General features: G+C 50.6%; 7 protein-coding genes across 7 annotated transcripts; 3 read left to right on the top strand and 4 right to left on the bottom strand.

The window, feature by feature from the left end:
• Positions 1 to 383: 383 nt before the first annotated feature.
• Positions 384 to 1,325, bottom strand: J4E78_000441 (uncharacterized protein; the record flags this gene model as incomplete). The annotated part of the gene is made up of 1 exon (XM_049361105.1): positions 384 to 1,325. One exon carries the CDS (start codon positions 1,323 to 1,325, stop codon positions 384 to 386), a length of 942 nt encoding a protein of 313 aa, XP_049226388.1.
• A 2,328-nt stretch (positions 1,326 to 3,653) lies between these two features.
• J4E78_000440 (uncharacterized protein) lies at positions 3,654 to 5,045 on the top strand (the record flags this gene model as incomplete). The annotated part of the gene is made up of 3 exons (XM_049361104.1): positions 3,654 to 3,933; positions 3,997 to 4,623; positions 4,708 to 5,045. The coding sequence occupies 3 exons, from the start codon at positions 3,654 to 3,656 to the stop codon at positions 5,043 to 5,045; spliced, it is 1,245 nt and encodes a 414-aa protein (XP_049226387.1).
• Positions 5,046 to 6,172: 1,127 nt separating this feature from the next.
• On the bottom strand, positions 6,173 to 6,730 carry J4E78_000439 (uncharacterized protein; the record flags this gene model as incomplete). Its single annotated transcript, XM_049361103.1, has 2 exons — positions 6,173 to 6,488; positions 6,552 to 6,730. The coding sequence occupies 2 exons, from the start codon at positions 6,728 to 6,730 to the stop codon at positions 6,173 to 6,175; spliced, it is 495 nt and encodes a 164-aa protein (XP_049226386.1).
• Positions 6,731 to 9,250: 2,520 nt separating this feature from the next.
• Positions 9,251 to 10,432, bottom strand: J4E78_000438 (uncharacterized protein; the record flags this gene model as incomplete). The annotated part of the gene is made up of 2 exons (XM_049361102.1): positions 9,251 to 10,273; positions 10,328 to 10,432. 2 exons carry the CDS (start codon positions 10,430 to 10,432, stop codon positions 9,251 to 9,253), a joined length of 1,128 nt encoding a protein of 375 aa, XP_049226385.1.
• A 458-nt stretch (positions 10,433 to 10,890) lies between these two features.
• Positions 10,891 to 11,748, top strand: J4E78_000437 (uncharacterized protein; the record flags this gene model as incomplete). The annotated part of the gene is made up of 1 exon (XM_049361101.1): positions 10,891 to 11,748. One exon carries the CDS (start codon positions 10,891 to 10,893, stop codon positions 11,746 to 11,748), a length of 858 nt encoding a protein of 285 aa, XP_049226384.1.
• Positions 11,749 to 12,149: 401 nt separating this feature from the next.
• Positions 12,150 to 12,710, bottom strand: CBP20 (Nuclear cap-binding protein subunit 2; the record flags this gene model as incomplete). Its single annotated transcript, XM_049361100.1, has 2 exons — positions 12,150 to 12,593; positions 12,648 to 12,710. The coding sequence occupies 2 exons, from the start codon at positions 12,708 to 12,710 to the stop codon at positions 12,150 to 12,152; spliced, it is 507 nt and encodes a 168-aa protein (XP_049226383.1).
• A 266-nt stretch (positions 12,711 to 12,976) lies between these two features.
• On the top strand, positions 12,977 to 15,511 carry J4E78_000435 (uncharacterized protein; the record flags this gene model as incomplete). The annotated part of the gene is made up of 1 exon (XM_049361099.1): positions 12,977 to 15,511. One exon carries the CDS (start codon positions 12,977 to 12,979, stop codon positions 15,509 to 15,511), a length of 2,535 nt encoding a protein of 844 aa, XP_049226382.1.
• Positions 15,512 to 17,347: the final 1,836 nt, after the last annotated feature.

Below are 17,347 nucleotides of genomic sequence, written 5' to 3'. Positions count from 1 at the left end.
GCTTTCGCAAACCACGAGGCGCACGAAGGAAGGGCCGGAACTAAAGAATCTCGGTTCAAGTGTAATGTGGGATCATCATCGAAGGAAGGACAAGGTGGAAGGCAACGAGAGCGCGACTTACTATCCCTTCATGCATGCGCTCTGATTTCACGCGTCATTTGCATGGTTAGTGGCGACGCGTGGGTGAGTGAGGTGGTTGGTGAGCTTGACGCGTCGATAACAGGCACGGAGAAGGGGAAGACTAAAAGCGGGCTGGAAGAAAGCTTAGCCGAGCGATTACGTCAACTAGCGTGGTTTGTTTCTCTGGCAGCCCTGGAGTGCGGGCTACCATTCATTCGCCACTATTTATCGCATCTCTGCCTCTCCACCTTTGCATTACATATTTACAGAATCTCCTCGGGCTTGACAACAACCCAGTTCTTGTCCGCCGTAACCTCCCTGCCATTAGCAATTTGCGCCTGAGTGTTGTTCCTGATCTCCTCTTGCAGTTGCTCAAAGTACGCGTCTCTACGGTTGATCCACAGATGCACACCACCCTTGGCTGTGTCGACCCCATGGAATTGCATGTACGAATCGCTTCCGGGAGTATCACCGCCAGCCAAGATAGGGCGCTTCCATTGATCGATGTAGGTTAGGATAGCAGCCCATTTTCCGGCAAACCATGTAGCAGGTGTCCACAGATACGGAGTCACGACCAGGTCGAGATTAGCGGTCTCGTTGTAGGTTCCTTCTGTGATCTGCTTGCGAGCGTTGGTGAGCTCGCCGGAGGTAACGTTCTTCAGGACGGTGGTAACACCAATGACGTTTTGAGGTGGTACGTTGTATCCGTACTTCGGGTCGCTGGCCACCATGCGGACAAGCTCCTCATGCGCAGCGCTGATAACATAGACGGCGATGCCATTGTCCATGAGAGCATTGTAGAGCTCGACCTGGCCCCGGAACACCTTCGGGGGGTTTACGCTGCTGGATGTGACCTCGTCACCGTCCCAGTACTTCGTGGGAATGGATGAGTTGTATGCCATAAGCTCATCCACATAGGTCTTGAGTTCGCGCAGTGTGAAGCCAGACCAGATTTGTGCGGCCCATGGATAGCAGACGAAGTCGTCAATCTCGCACAAACGGTTGTAGTAGCTGTACAACGATTCGGTGAAGTTCGCAGTGTCTTTGAAATCGACCAACTTGAGGGTGGGATCCAAGTTGTCGCGCGTTAGGATGCCACGGTTCTCAAGGAAAGGAAGAAGCGATTCTTCGAGATCGTAGCGGTAACTGGTGTTGTCCATGTCGAAGACCGCATAGTTGCTTTGGTTGGCGTTCTTTGCGATCATGGTGGAGAGGGCTGTCGCTGCCTCAGCAGGCCAGTGCTTGAACTGGACCTTTGGAGAAGTGCCATACTGGGGTGTGGCTGAGCTCAAAGAAGCCGTGAATGCGAGCCATGTGGCTGTCTTGAGGGGAGTTGACGAAAACATCCTTTCCGTATTACCAGCTGCAGCGAATTGAACAAGGAAACGAGCGAGTGAGGATGCAGAACCAAGCCTTCGGGGATGTTGAGATTCCAGAAGAAATACTGCGGGGGCTAGGATGCGTGAACCCTGGCGCATGAATATCGCCGACGTGAACGACCGAGATAACGGTCCCACACTTACGATTCAAGTTCGGGCCTACCTTGAAGAATATCTTGAATCTGTTGGTCGCGCTATCCTCAATTGATGCTTTTGCGCGTTGCTTGATCTAAGAAGTATGCCATGCGGCTCTCGATCGCTTGCGACAGTTCATCGCAGGTGCGAGCAAGGCCGCCTCTCCATGCCTAGAAAGATCCAAACAACTGGTGTTGTGCAGCGCGATCTGCACGAGCGACTTGAGTCGCTCTTCCCTCAACAAGATGTCTTCAATGTCTTCTCTAATATACCTCCACAGGAAAGCCTTTGCGAGCTTTTCAATCCGTGTCTATCCGATATCCTGTCTTGTTATTTAGCTGCTCTAACGCAACTCGATACGGATAGACGAGCCTATCCTTTCCACCCTGCTTACGCTGGCTTGCGACATCTCGATGCCAACATGTATGCGTGCAAAAGCATTTTGGCAGACACTGGGTTCGGATGGAACTTTAGCAATAATCGTTCGTTTATCTGCAGCCTCTGACACTGCCCATGCAGCCACACCTGCATCATATCTTGAATGACGTCGTGCACATCTGACAACACTGTTGCGCCAAGCAGGCAGCCGCTGCGATTATATCATCAATTTCACACCTACATCCTCCCGACTACATCTTCGTGACTCTACCTTGACGCCGATTACACCTCCGCCCCGAACGCGCGCTGTCATGTGCGTCCATGCTCTTTCGCCAGCGCCTGCATGGCCCGGTTGTTAGAGTGATGCGACCGCAATTGTGGTTGTTTGTTCTGGCCCGCCAAACCCGCCCTCAATTCGCACAACAATAACGCCGGAGCCGCGACATCACCGCTGGCATGTATCCGCTGATCGCACCCGCTAGTTGCGCGCCTTTATCGCGTCTATGCTACTCGTCAGCAAAAAATGGACGAGAGCCCAAGACGTCGCAGGATCACCATTAGAGTAGAGCGCCACGATGCGCGTTATTCTGACACCAGCCATCAACTTCGCGGCTCCCTCGTCGACGCTCACCCGCGATTGCCGCTTCCTGACCAACGACGCTCTCTCGCCATGGTGACTTCCTGACCATCGACCCCTACTCGAGACAGTCGCTTTCCCACGACCGCCGCTCAGGCCCCGACCCGCAGTTCTCTCACCACCGAAGTTCCTGCGCCTTGCCCACAACACCACACTCTAGTCCTCATGGCGAGGCTTGAGGCCCTGCTCAGACGTTTGACGGCGGCATGTCGAACCAAGGCGGCAGATTGTCGAAGCGCCAGCTACGGAAGGAGGAGAGACGACATAACTACCAGCGCGGTCGGGTGGAGAAGAAGTCTGCACAGGACAGCATAAGGGACAGTCTGCCTCTTGACCTCCCCACCCAACGTCGGGTTCACTTGCTGAAGTCCAAGTACGGGCCTAAGTTCGTCAAGAAAGGACCCTATTCAGACAGATTTGACTGGCGTATTGGTCTAAATATGAAAAGGCGCCTTTTCTCGCTGCATTGTCTAGTCCGAGAAAGCCGGCGCTTGACGATGCCATCCAAAACATGATGCGCAACCTTGACGCCGCATTTGCTACCATCTCGGGGCACATTCGCGCATTAGACCCGGATGCCTACGCGAGGATGCGCTTCAGCCACCGGCCGATTGTAAAGCCGGCGCTGAATGAGTGAGAATGAGTCAGAATGACGTCGGCGTCCTCACGCCGATGCACACAAGGAGTGGCTCTAGCGTGTACCTTGGCATCACGTGCTCGCAGAAGTGCCCTTCATCGCACATATCGCAACCTTGTTACGGTGGAATGTTGATGCAGAGCAGGGATATCGCAACCTTAGTACTATCCATTTCAGCCCTTCTAGTTCTTCAAGCGCGCTGGTCGCCCTCGTACGCATACTCTATAAATTCCAACGACTTCCTTCTTGCACCCCAAACCATCCAATCTTCAACACTCACACGCTGGCTGTTCACTATCACACTGTCGCCCTTGGCACCTCCTCACTCTCTACAAGAATCTCATCTACTCGACTCAACAATCTCAACATGGTCAAGAAAGTAGCTCTCATTACTGGCGGGGCTAGTGGAATGGGACTCGCTGTTGCGGAAGCCCTCGCAGCTCGTTCTCATGAAGAGTGGGACCTGCATCTTGTCGACCTCAGCGCTGATAATCTCACGAAAGCCACGTCCTTGCTCAAGAATACGCATGCCTACCAGGCGAATGTAGCCGACTACGCCTCGTTGGTAGCAGCTTTCGAATCAGCATGGTCAAAGTCAGGTCGTCTCGACTTCGTCTTCGCGAACGCTGGTATCGCCGAAAAAGACAGTGCGTAGCAATCCTGTTCGTATGGCAAATCAGACACCAACTGACTTGATCACCAACACCTAGATTTCTACGAAGAACATGCTCTCGACGCGCCGCCTCCACCGCCGAACAGCCTCGTAATCGATGTCAATTACACGGCAGTGATAAACACCTCATGGCTTGCGTTCCACTACTTCCGGAAATCCCAGGCCAAGCATGGCAGAGAGAACAATGACGCGGCCCTAGTCATGACTGCGAGCTGTGGTGGACTCTATCCAGCCGAGTTCGGCCCTATGTACTCTGGTGCTAAAGCGGGAGTAATCCACTTTAACCGTGCTATCACAGTAGCATACCACCACGCTGGCATTAGGACGTTCACGGTCTGCCCAAGCATTGTTCGCACCGGCCTGTTGAGTGAAGAGGAATGGGGGTCCCTCCCAGAGAGCTTCATGACACCCATGGAGACAGTCGTTAACGCCGTGGTGAAGGTGGTCGATGGAGGAGATATTGAGGATGCTAACGGAAGGAAGGTGGCGGGAAAGGATAACTGGGGTCTGACTGTGGAGCTTTTTGGCAAGAACTTCTATTTCCGAGACGGTGTAGAGTACTGTGATGAGAGCATGAGGACTATGGCGACGAGTACGGGCATGAAGGCGCAGCTAGAGAGGATCGGGAAGCCAAAGGCGGAGGGCGAACATGGAGCGTGGGGAGGTAACGCTGATAAAGCTTGATATTCGGCCAGTCCGACTCTTAACAATGAAACATCGGTTCCCGCATTCTATGCCACTAATTCAGACAACTCAGCCTGTGGTCTATCACGCTTCTCCGCAGGTAGTATAGGTATCGATCTATGCGATGGATGTCCCGTTGGGTCGCCAGCTCCAGACATTCTTGTCTCTAACGCCTTTATCCTCCGATGGTACCGACAGAAGAACCATCCTACTGTTACCAATGCCACCACTGCGAATGCTGCGCCCAATGCTATTCCTGTTATTGTACCACCCGAGAGTGTCTTGTTGTGCCTCTCGGTTATTACGCTGGAGACTGGCGACCAAATAGTCGTCGAAGAGGGTGACATGAACCTCGTCGTTATCACACTAATAGTAGATGTGGTGAGCGATGTAGACGGCTGATCGTGTACCGTTGTTACGCTGGAGACTGGCGACGAAGTAGTGGTTGAAGAGTATGGCAGGAAGGTCGTCGTCACCTCACTGGTCGTAGGAGTCAGGAGCGATGTGAACGATTGATCGTAGAGAGTTGGAGCACTATCGATGTCTGACACGATCGTGAAAAGTGAACCTTGCTGCCCGTCATTGCCGCCACCATAGTATTGGATGTCGAAGTAACATGCGATGTGACCGCTCCAACCGCTACTTGTATCCAATTTTTCCTGGGGCGAAAAGGTCATTTCGCCGGTTGATTCGACCTCCCGTAAATTCAGTTCATGAACTACAGTATCTCAGCTTCAGCAAGTTCATCTGATTTGATGGTGACCGTAACTGAGAAACCTTGCGAGGGTGGTTACATACATTCTGCCTGTTTGCCGGTCCCACTATTGGGATCACACCACAAGTACAAATAAGCTCGATCGTAGTTCGACATCCATTTGACGTTTACAAAATCGTAAACGTTGATTGTCAAGACGGGAGAAGCGCTTTCCGGATAAAGGAAAGAGGCTGAAGATGATTGTGTTGCGGCACAGCGTAGAAGACAAGCCAATACAAAACGAAATGAGTGCGACGATTTGGGGTGAATCATGATGTGATGTAGAAGGCAGCTACTATGTCTACAGTAGAAAGTGAGCGCATGCAGTAAAGGTTGGTTATCGCATGACGCTCGCGAGATATCAGAGTTAATGGGCCAAATATAGGCGGCTGCGTGGCATTACGGCTACCTGCTAGTCGTCAATGTCTCCTGCAGATTCGTTGTGTCACTTGTACGTTCAATGAGTTTCGTCGTTCGTTCTAGGCCAATCCCAGTGTGAATGCGCCACCACGCGTGATATACTCGTGTAACCGTTGTGCGTGTTTGTGTCTGGACTTCATCCGTTTTGGGACGGCGACGCGAGGTTACACTGGCAAGTGTCGATCGCTGGTATTGTGAATTCGGAAGTCCTTAGTTGCTGGCACACCTGAATTGAGTAGCAATTGATCTCACTGCACATCGATTCTGAAGGATAGTCCCAACACTCGTTTTCTTATTCCATGTTGCCTTTGTTGTATTTGTCGTGCTCACCATACCGCTTCATCATCCATGATATCTAGCCCAAGATCGCAGCAGCCTTGTAGATTTGGTACATCGCTAGACCGCTTCCGATAACCCAAAGGCCGCTCCTGATCATGCTTTTCGAGTAAGTCGCGATTTGTACATATGCTAGAGAGTACGCTGCCCTGACTGCGAACCAAGCTGTGACAAATGTTGTCAAGCCTGTTGCATCGCCTGAGATGACCTCTCGTCCTATGCCTGTTGCGGTGGTGCGTTCGGCGATGATGCTGGCGATAACGGCGGCGGCGAAGAGGGGCATTTGTTCCATATTGTTCGACTGGGCGTTCTCGGCGCGTTGGTACTTTTTGAAGCTGTAGATCTGTTAGTACCTGACTAGCAAGGGATCTCGGGTGGGGAGAGTGGGGAAGCCTTACACAGCATCGGGAACCTTGCCCTTCACGGCTTCTGGTGACAACGCTGCCTTAGGGTTCGCGTTGTTGATCTTGTAGCCGTTGGCTGTGAGAAGGCTAGCTGCGTATATGTGCGGGACGAGAGAGAAGACGTAGTAGGCTGGAATCGCGAGGAGCGGGTAGTTGAGCGAGTTGGAAGACATTGTGGCGGTTTCTGGATCGCTTTGAGGACGGGCGTTTCGAGATATCGTTCAATTGACTGTGTAAGAGCAAGGCGGAAACTGCGGGCGTGATATTGAGTTGGTGAGGGGTGTAATAAACATCTGGGCATAGCTGCGGATGGACTTCGGGAGCGTTGACGTAGCTATCAAACCTTATGCGCTCAGGGTCTAACAATCATGACGCGTATCTTCTTCGGCATCTTCAGACTAGGCACCAACATGAGGCGCTTCGACATGTTGAGTTTCTCGGCGCGCTCGTCGGGTTCGTTGTACTGCGAGAGGGCCAGGTAGTGTTCTAGAGAGCTTACATTGAGGGGATAGGACTGACGCGCCCGCCGAGGCCATCTCGGAATCGGACCTAGGCTTACTCAGCCACGCTACGAAACCCGCCAGGCTCGTCGCGCTTCCATTGCCTTGCACGTACCTCAACAGCATCATACCAACGGTAGGAATTTTCGCAGATAATTCATCGATATTTCATCGTTGACGGATCATCGCAGTCATGTACGAATCTGACGGAGACTCTGTTTAGTTGCGAATTGAATACTCTACCAGTTCCGTGGTCTCCCATCCAAGAATGCGAACACTAATTGTTCACTAGAGACATATCCAATGTAACCTCTGGAGTATCAACTCGGCAGCCTGTCACTGCTGCAGTACATGGAATTGCAGTCAAAACTCGACTGCGCGTATCGGCGTGGTTGTCAGCAGTGCCTCTACATGGGGCCAATCGCCTCTGCAGCGCTCAGCCTACGCTATGCATGTAGGCGGGAGCCAGCCTTCTCAGATTCAATCGCATGCGTCACTTTCAGGCTTTCAGGAAATTCGCGACTACTTGTCTTTCATCTTATTGCGTTTTGACACGTTTCTCGAGCTACTACTGATACTGACTTTACTTGGACGTAACCAGAACGAGCATAACATCTCCGCTCAGTACGTCATACGCTGGCAATCTTCGAGGGTGCGACTTAGGTCGTTTAGCGACAACTCGTGAGTATCCCAAGGCATTATATTTGGTCTGGCCGGCCAATAGGCTAATATGTATTAGTCGCACTCTGCGCTTATGTTCCTCACCCAGCGACTGCACGCAATCACGTATATGTAGTTCCTGTCCACGATGGACGGCAGCAGTGAACCCAAACGGATACTACGCATCGAAGAGGGTCAGCACTACTTCCTCGAACCCAGCGACGAGCTGCCGTATAAATTACTTCGCAATCTGGGTCAAGGAGGATGCGCGAACGTGGAAGAGGTTCAGGACCGACATACCGGTATGGTCTTTGCCTGTAAGGTCTTCAGGTTTGGTGGCTCTTCAGTCGAGAGGCAACGCCTTTTTGACAACGAGGTCAAGGTCATCCGACGGTTAGCTCCGCATCACCACATGACTCAGATCTTCGCAACATATGTAGGGAGGCGTCAAGTAGGTATCTTGCTGACACCTGTCGCTGATCGCGGCTCGCTGGACACATTTCTGCAGGATATTCATGATGGTTCCTTTGAAGTGACCGACCTGGACATCTTGTACAATTCCTTCGGGTGCCTTGCTAGTGGGTTACAGTTTATGCACAATTCGAGAGTACGACACAAAGATATTAAACCATCAAACATTCTGGTACACGGAGAGTCTTTGATATACACAGACTTTGGCTCATCTCTGGACTACAGCGCAGCTACGCGCAGCATCACGACAGGTCGCCCTATTTCCATAACCCGCAAGTACGCTGCTCCGGAGCTGCACGAATGGGCGCCACGCAGTTCCAAGACGGACATATTTTCGCTTGGATGTGTTTATCTTGAGATCCTCAGTGCACTTGTACTGGGACCACTAGACACAGATATGAGTCCATATCGAGATCATGTCAAAGAATTCTCCACGCTCATGCGGGCGACAAGTCACAAGTGTGACATTTGGCTTCGGGCTGTCATCGATATAACATGTCAAATGCTCAACGTCGAACCCGAAGCTCGACTATCGGCTGGAACGATTACGAGCCTACTATGGGCGTGTTGGCCAGACGCGTTCTGTAAGCAGTGCCAGACAACCTCAGCGATGAAAGGACAGGCCGAAGAATGTGTCCCCTCGACTCCGAATTCATCAAAGACTGGAGTCAATTAGCCTAGTTTCCGCATATTTTGAGATCGCGCGTATCAATGGGAAAAGGTTGCTCAGGACGTTGGCCTCATGCGTGGGCTCTTGCATCAGTATTCACCGGTGTTTGAGAAGACGCAGGTATCAGATCACTAGTGCGGCGGCCGCTCTACGAAGCTCACCTCAGCATCCAAAAATATGCTTAGAAAGTTGCTTTAGCATTTCCATAGAATGACAGGAAGAAGACTGGCGATGTTGGTGAGACAATTGTTGCTCCTCAAGAGATATCAAGCCAGTCAAGAGATGTAACAGTTCTCAAGCGTCACCACACCTGCTTAGAAGTGATAACGTACGAGGAACCCGAGTTATGATATACCAAAGGCAGTGCGGCATTACCATATTGACCATCAATATCAAGCACCCCTAGCAACACTCATAACATCCTCTTCGAAGTGCAGCCCCCTAAAATGCGTCAGAATATCCGGCAGCTTCTTTCTACTGCCATCAACCGCCGAATCTCTCTTCTCCCTCGCCGCAACCCCAATCATGAAGTCTTCCTCAAAAGCCTGGATCTCCACCCTCGTATCCTCCAGTCTCCCACACTCGCCCTTCTTCAACCCCTTCACGCCCGTCGGCCCCTTCCCATCACTCTTCATAGAGAACCAGACCTCCGCGTCACTGGCTCGCTCACCCCAAGTCCCATGCGTACTACACCGCGCCGGCGTACCTGGCCTAGGCGCACGCACGTGCTTGAATTCCAACTGCGGTATCCACTCTGCGAGCAATGCCTCGCCGTCAAGTTTGATGTACGCCTCTTTGAAGCACCAAAAAGTGTAGAACCGTCGTAGTTTCGCGTCGATAAGTAGATCCGAATCCAGCTCCCTCTTCTCTCCACTCGGTACTGTGACATTAAGATGCTCATTTCGCCAACAACAGCGGTCATGTCGACCCAGTATCTCATGCGTGACCATTGTGCCGTCGAGAAGAGGGAATGGGTCAACGTTGTACTTGATATCGAAGAGCTCTTCTCCACTGAAGAGTTCAGCGTACATATCCACCCAGCCATCGAAGCCTTCCTCGTCGACAACACGGTAGTCGTTTCGCTCGTTGACGCAAACTATATCCACGCCGACTTCTGCGTCGAGTTCATTGGTTGCGCAGCCTACGAGTGCGACGAGACCGGCTTGGTGACTGATGTTGAATTCCACGGGAGCGGGGCCATGTTGCGGTGGTATTAGCAAGGCGATAGGCTTCCCGTGTTTAGGATCGCGTTTGCGGCCGAAGCGGATGTCTTTCCATGGTATACCGAGAGTTTTGTGGACGAAAAGGCGTTTGAGGAGGGCGGAGCCTAGACTCATTCGCGCGTCTGCTATGTGGTATTTGCGTTTTATGAGGTCTTGTTCCTCGGGGGTGACGAGGGAGAGTGCTTCTCTAGCCTGGGAAGGGTGAGTTGATGTTCTAAGCAGATGGGTGCGTGAGCGACGACGTACTGATTCTGAATCTGTAATCTTCTCTCCAGGCCATAGCGATCGTGTATCCAGTAGCCAGCACGTGAGACCGTGTCCCGTTGGCTCTCCATCCTGTTTGTCGATCATAGCGCCTTCATCCACTGTTCCTAGACTGATACTGGGCCGGATTGCGTTATCGGCTAAAGTAGTGAGACTAGACTACTAGGAGGACTCTGGCCTTATATGAGCCTTGGAAGCCTTAGTGCAGGTACGGCCTCTCTTGACGTGATGTGTAGAACGCGTGGGGATCTACATGTCATGATCGTTCACGGAGTCAATGGGGGTCCGAGATGTCGATGATGGAGAGGTAGATCGAAGAGCGGCACCGTGTCGGGGTAAGCGGATCAATAGGGCTGAACCAAACGCATGTGTGAGGTGACATGTGCTCGCGCGGGCGATTACCGCGTTTTAGTGGGGGCTGGGCTTATCGATAAAGATTTCGCCATCGCCGTCACTTTCCGTTGAATGACTGTACATTTCCTTGACGCTTCAATTCCTTTTTTTCCTACAGTCACGGAGTTCCTGGAGTTTGATTAACGGTTAGGATGACGGTCAAAAACAGTACTCAAGACATCACGGTCGGCGTCCTTGCCCTCCAAGGCGCTTTCAGCGAACACGTCCAACTCCTCCGCGCGGCATCCTCGAACATCCCCTCGTCGCAAACCTTCCACTTCATTGAGGTCCGCACACCAGCCCAGCTCGCACAATGCGACGGCCTTATCATCCCCGGTGGTGAAAGCACAACAATGTCACTCGTAGCCGCACGAAGCGCCCTGCTCGAGCCTCTCCGCGACTTTGTCAAAGTGCAGCGCAAGCCAACGTGGGGTACATGCGCCGGCCTGATTCTACTAGCAGAGAGTGCCAATAGAACGAAGAAGGGAGGCCAGGACCTGATCGGAGGTCTAGACGTACGAGTGAACAGAAACCACTTCGGGCGACAGACCGAGAGTTTCCAGGCAAACCTCCAGCTGCCCTTCTTGGAATCGACGAGCGAAACGAGCAAGACCAATCCATACCGATGCGTCTTCATTCGCGCGCCTGTCGTAGAGAAGCTATTACCGAGTAAGAAGGCAGTGGGCATACAAGAAGGGGAGAGCGAGAGGGATGATACAATTGTCGCGCCGAGCAAGACGCCCGTGGACGATCTTGCGAGAAAGGAGTTGGAAAGTGAGGTTGAGGTCATGGCTACGCTGTCGACCAATGCGAAACCTTTGCAGGAAAATCAGGCACATGACCATCCGGGTGCGGAGGATATAATAGCGGTACGGCAGGGCAATGTGTTTGGGTGCAGTTTCCATCCTGAACTGACGGATGACCCGCGGATACATGTTTGGTGGTTGGGAGAGGTTGTAAAGGCCGTGGAGAGGCGACAGCAGTTTGAACTTGCGGACCGGACTAGATGAGTGACATAAAATGTTAGACATTGACGGGCGCATGGCTGGGTGGCATTCTTGTATAGCAGAAGAGAGGGTGTTTGGAAGATGGTACTGAGTTTTGGGAAGGTATCTAGTATGGTATCTTTACCCCCTATGAGCATGTGCTTATAACTGAAGCACTAATGAACAATGCCGAATGATAGACGCCAGACGCCTTCTTTGCAGTGTTTGGACACCCAGCTGAGTTTGGGTTGGGCGAGCTTCCCCATGTAACTGAAGTGCCCTTCATCGTCCTCAGGTTCAGCGTAGTCGTGCTTGCCAACGTGGGATGGCGCGGCGGCGCGAGGTTCTCCTGATCAATATGGCCTAGGTTTTTTTTCTCGTGATTAACGTCCTGGTGATCCGAGAGATAGTAGTCCATCGTCATCTTACTGCGCTTCGTGGTATTCGTCCACAGCTCTGCCGTATCCGCCCCTACCAGGATCATACTCGGCTCTGTACTCGTCGCGCACCTGACCACCGCTCTTTCCGCGTCCGTACTGCCTGCCCTCGGCGAAGCCTTCGTCCAAATCCGTCCTAATAACACGCTCATCGAGCTTAGTGCCACCAATGTACTTCATGCAGTCCAGCGCATCCTGGTGTGTGTAGTATTCGACGAAGCAGAACCCGCATGGTGTCTTCTGGAATCGATCAAGGCCCATGACTAAGCGCTTGATCTCGCCGCATTTGCTGAACAGCTCGTGGATTTGCTCTTCGGTGGTGTAGAAGGAAAGGTTGCCGACGTAGAGGGTGGTTGCGTCTTTGAGCTTGTCTTCGGGTGAGGGAGAGCGGCCGCGGTCATCGTCACGTCCGTTGCGGTCGCGTCTGCGCTTCTAAAAGAAAGTCAGTATTGGAGTACTAATGCGATGTGTTGTGGACTCCCATACCTTTGCTGTCGCATACGAACTCGGCTTGTCGAGGCGGTCAATGGTACTGCGAAGCGCTGGCATGATGCGCGCCCTCAACTTCGATGTCGGCTAGATTTATAGGAAGCGACCGTGGCCCAGGGGATTGAGAAGATATTGAGGGTTGTCTTGGAGTGAGTGTAAGGATCGGGAGTGGAAAGTCGAGCTCGGAGCTCTCGAGACGCGTCGGTCTTGGCGCTGTATCGCGCGGCTGGAACTTTTGTTTGTCCACACTCTTACCTCTACAATCCACGCAGCTATTTCCTACCCACTCTTAACTCTCTCAATACTATCCGAGGGAGCTCGCCGTCATGCCAAAAGTACTGGGTTATACGCCAGACTGGCTCAGCCGACCGAACCCAGGCTATCATCTGTTTGCGCCGAAGCAGACAAACGGGAATGGAGTCGCAGCAAAGAAGCAGGAACCGGGACCGCGAAAGACAATCGCAACGAGGGGATCTGAGATCTTCGTCGCTGTTGGGAACGAAATACGATGGGCAGACTTGGTCAACCTCAAGGAAGAGCAACAGCCCGCATACCGAACACTCAGAGTCTCGATACCACTCCCGATCACGCGTCTCGTCATTTCGCCCGAAGAAGACTACCTCGCCGTCTCCACCTCGCATACGGTACACGTAATACACCTTCCCGACTCGTCGCTGCTCGGAGCTGGAGAGGACGACGGCCCGTTGAAGCCAAAGGCCTTCCAGTTGGGACCGACCGTACACGTTCTCGAAGAGTCGCCCGTCGCAACAACACTATGGCATCCATTGGGATATCACGGGCGCTGTCTAGTCACCATCACAAAGGCGGGCGTAGTCAGGCTGTGGGAGATCAACCGCGCCGACAGGTCTACCTTCAGTGAGCCATCGCTCTCCATCGATTTGCCCAAACTCGCAAACGCTACCAGCGACCAGGACGATCTGAGCGCCTCCAAATTCGGAGCTTCCAAGGGCTTCTCTCCCGACTCCGTCGAGCTGGAAGTTGCATCGGCATGCTTTGGCGACTTCCCAGACCAAGAAGGCGTTCATGGCTGGGCGCCGATGACATTGTGGATCGCGACGGTACTTGGAGACGTATACGCCCTCTGCCCTCTGCTACCGAGCAAGTGGCAGCTGGTCGAGTCGCCCGGCAGCCACACATTCCTCCAAACCCTGACCTCCTCCATCAACATCAACTATGCCGAGCTCTCAGAAGACGAGACGTCGCCCAAAGACGACTTGAAAACATCAGAGAAGCAGGTCTCATGGCTGTCGGACATCTTATACGAGGAGCCTCTCACAGAGGAGCGGGCGCAGGGTGACACAGTTCAGGTCTTCGCTCGCCCACACAGTGCGCCTGCCGTGCCGTTGCTACAGGGTCCTTTCACGATCTCCCCTGAAGTCGATGATTTTGAGCTTAGCGACATGATTGTTTTCTCCCTGAAGACCCTCTCCGAGAGCGAAGAAGAGGAGGCTGCAGAGGGTCTGCCGACCGCTGTCGTGTGCTTGCTCACCGAAACGAGCAAGGTGCATGTCTGCTTGGACCTTGAGGGCATCGTTGGGCGATGGCTGCCATCACCGGAAGACGAGATCGACACAACAGAACCAACCGAACACGAGCTCATCATTGCGGAAACAATTACACTGGTGGAAAGCGATGAACCCTCGTTCAACCAGAGCATCACGCCAGATGTGCACACCGACTTCTCATTCTTCGTATCACACGCCAGTGGGGTCTTCTACGTTTCAATGGAGCCCTGGGTCAGGAAGCTGGAGACCGAGCTATCCCAGCCACAGACCGAGGGCTCACCTTTCCGTATCAAGCGCGTATTGGAATCGGCAAACACCTCCGTGGACCAATACCTACAGCGACGCGTCTCTGGCGATGTGGACGAGCAAGAAGTCACCGCAGTCGCCGTTATTGAAGACGGGAACGTCGGTTACCTTCTTCTCACCACAGTTGACGGTGAACCACAAGCTGCTCTGCTCGATGCACCTGAAGAGGGACTCCCTACCCAAGAGGAAATTGCCGAATACATGGCAATCACTGGCCCTAACAAGGAAGTGCGTCAAGCTTGGCAACCACCAAAAGAACTCTACGAGCCGTTCGACCTTTACAATTCTATCAACATCCCCGCACGGCATAGAGGTGCTCTCAAGGATGAGATTAGGCTATCTCCTGCGAACCTGGGGCTTCTTATGGATGTTCATCGCGTACTCTCTGCGCAGACTTCCAAACTCCAACTCGCCGTATCCGATCTGTTCAACCGCGCGACGCGTCTGCAGGAAGAGTTCAGGGATCAAATCTATAGAACATCTGGGATTGCAGCGAACATTGACAGTGTCACCGGTAATGACCAAGTCGGCTCAGACAACGGATCAACATACGGCAGCGCCAACATTGACGAGCGTTTGGAGAAGGTCACCGCGCGACAAGATCAGATCAACGCGCGTTACGAAGCTCTCCGACGAAAGATGGTCAGCATCGGCTCTAGCGAACTCAGCGAAAAGGAAAGCAACTGGATCGAAGAGTTGCAGATAATGGACAGCGCCATTGACCCTGCAAGCGAGACCTTGACGGACACTGTTGATGGCAGCGAACGTCCGGCCTGGCAGCGTCTCAACAGGCTCAAGGAGGTACAGAAGGAGCAAGCGCAACAAATCGAAGCAGCTATGAGGAATGCCAAGCAAGCAGGCGAACACGAGCAAGCGAGAGGTACCGGTGTCAAAGTACCAAGCTACTCGAGGAAAGCAGAGAACGAGCAGGTGCAGGAGCTCATACAGCGGAATAGCATGCTGGTTGAGGCTGCTACGGATAAGTTGCGGAACTTGGGAGTCAATATTCCCATTGAAAGTGGTATTTAGATGCGCGATGCGACTTGAGGCGGATTGCGAAAAGCCCCTCTCATGTGGATTTGATGATTTGGCAGAGCTAGAGGATTGTAGGGTGACGGTCTCGCCGTTTGGACACGAATATCAATGTTGCAATGTTTCTATCAGCTAACATGACTTTCTTCAAGATGTGACGAGCACGGAGTGTACTTGTAGCAAACAGCGAGCGAGGACGATGTGGTCAATTTACGATGACCCAAACCAACGTCAAGTCACATAAGTGCGAGATATATGTGGTAATGGAGTTGTTATTGTAAAAGCTCAGGTGCTATCTAGTAAGGCAGGAGAGCCTATGTACCCGTAAGGTAATCACGTGACATAAGCTCCGCATATACTTATTATAAATCTCCTAGCTAAACTACCTAGCCTTAGGTGTACAAAGTGTGTATATACGTACGTAACTTTACGCACGTAACTTTTATCTCTGTAAGACACTCTTACTAGAGTTCTACTATACAGAATTTATATCTTATACTACTTTAAATTTTACATTTAATAGGCAATTAAATTAGATAGTTAAACCTTAGGCCTTTAATTTATCTACGCAGCACCTCTACATCTACTAAATATATTCTATAATATCTCTATCTTTGCATTTCTATATAGCTAAATAAGATACTTATAGATATCTTTTATAAAATAAAGTATATTACTATTACTAGCTAATACTTCTTCTATATACAGCGTATTATAGAGATAACTTATTACTTTATTAAAGTTGCCTTTCTTTATAACTAACTAATTTTCTAGACTTAAAGAGTTAGTTTAACTAGTAGAGTAGATAAAGTAAAACTTATAAGTTATTTAAGAGAAAGTATTTAAGGTAGAATAAATAAGATTTACTAAATTAGTTAACTAAGATAGTTAGCTTTACTCTACGCTTACACTATACTTCTAGCTTAGCTCTAACTAACTTAAGAGAGCTTATACTTAACTTATTACTATATTTACTCTTTTATACTAGCTTAACTATACTTATTAGATTTATAAGTATATTATAGCTAATTTAGTTACCTATAGTTTCTAAGTTACTAAGCTTTAAAAGGTTATACTATAGCATATATATAAAAAGCGTCTAGAAGTAGTTTATACTAGATTAGTATTATAATACTCTAGTGTACTTATACTACTACGTAAGTACTTTACTATTATTTTACTATATATTATTAAAAGTAAGCTATTTAGTGTAAAAGAACTCTCTTAGTATATATGTCGCGTCTAGAAGCATAGAAATAAATAGAAGATAAATTATTATATTACAAGCTTACTTAGAAAGCTCTCTTAAGTAGTAACGCTTCTAAGAGCTTATCTTACTCTATACTAGTATAATTACGTGCCGTGCTCTTAAGAAGCATCTAGAGGTGCGTTCTATAACACACCTTCTAAGCATTCTGCAAGAGTAGGCTGCGTAGTTATAATAAGCTCTCTTATTATAGCTAAGAACGCTAATTACGTACTTATTAGAGCGTACGCAGCGCTAAGAGCTCGCTTAGCGCACGCGCGCTAATTATAATATTACTAAAAATTATTTAATTAGCTAAACGCTCTCTACCTCTTACCTAAAACAAGAGTAAGTATCTCTAATTTTTATTAGTACGCTTACTAACTCTAGCAGCATACCCTATTAAACTAATTAAACTAAGCATACCTCTCTATATCTATCTCTAAGCTCTCTAGTATTATGTTAAAGAGAAATAAGTATAAGCACAAGAATAGCCGCCCTTCTAAAGATAAGCAGTCTAGTTCTAGCTCTATAAGCGCCTCTAAGGTAACTTCTTTAAGTTCTAGTTACGCAAGCGCGTTAAAGGC

Source organism: Alternaria triticimaculans (assembly GCF_023758025.1).
Source record: "Alternaria triticimaculans strain BMP 0046 chromosome Unknown scaffold_1, whole genome shotgun sequence".
NCBI classification, from domain to species: domain Eukaryota; kingdom Fungi; phylum Ascomycota; class Dothideomycetes; order Pleosporales; family Pleosporaceae; genus Alternaria; species Alternaria triticimaculans.
The sequence above is the reverse complement of the archived record's forward strand: the minus strand, read 5'-3'. Positions and strand labels throughout refer to the sequence as shown.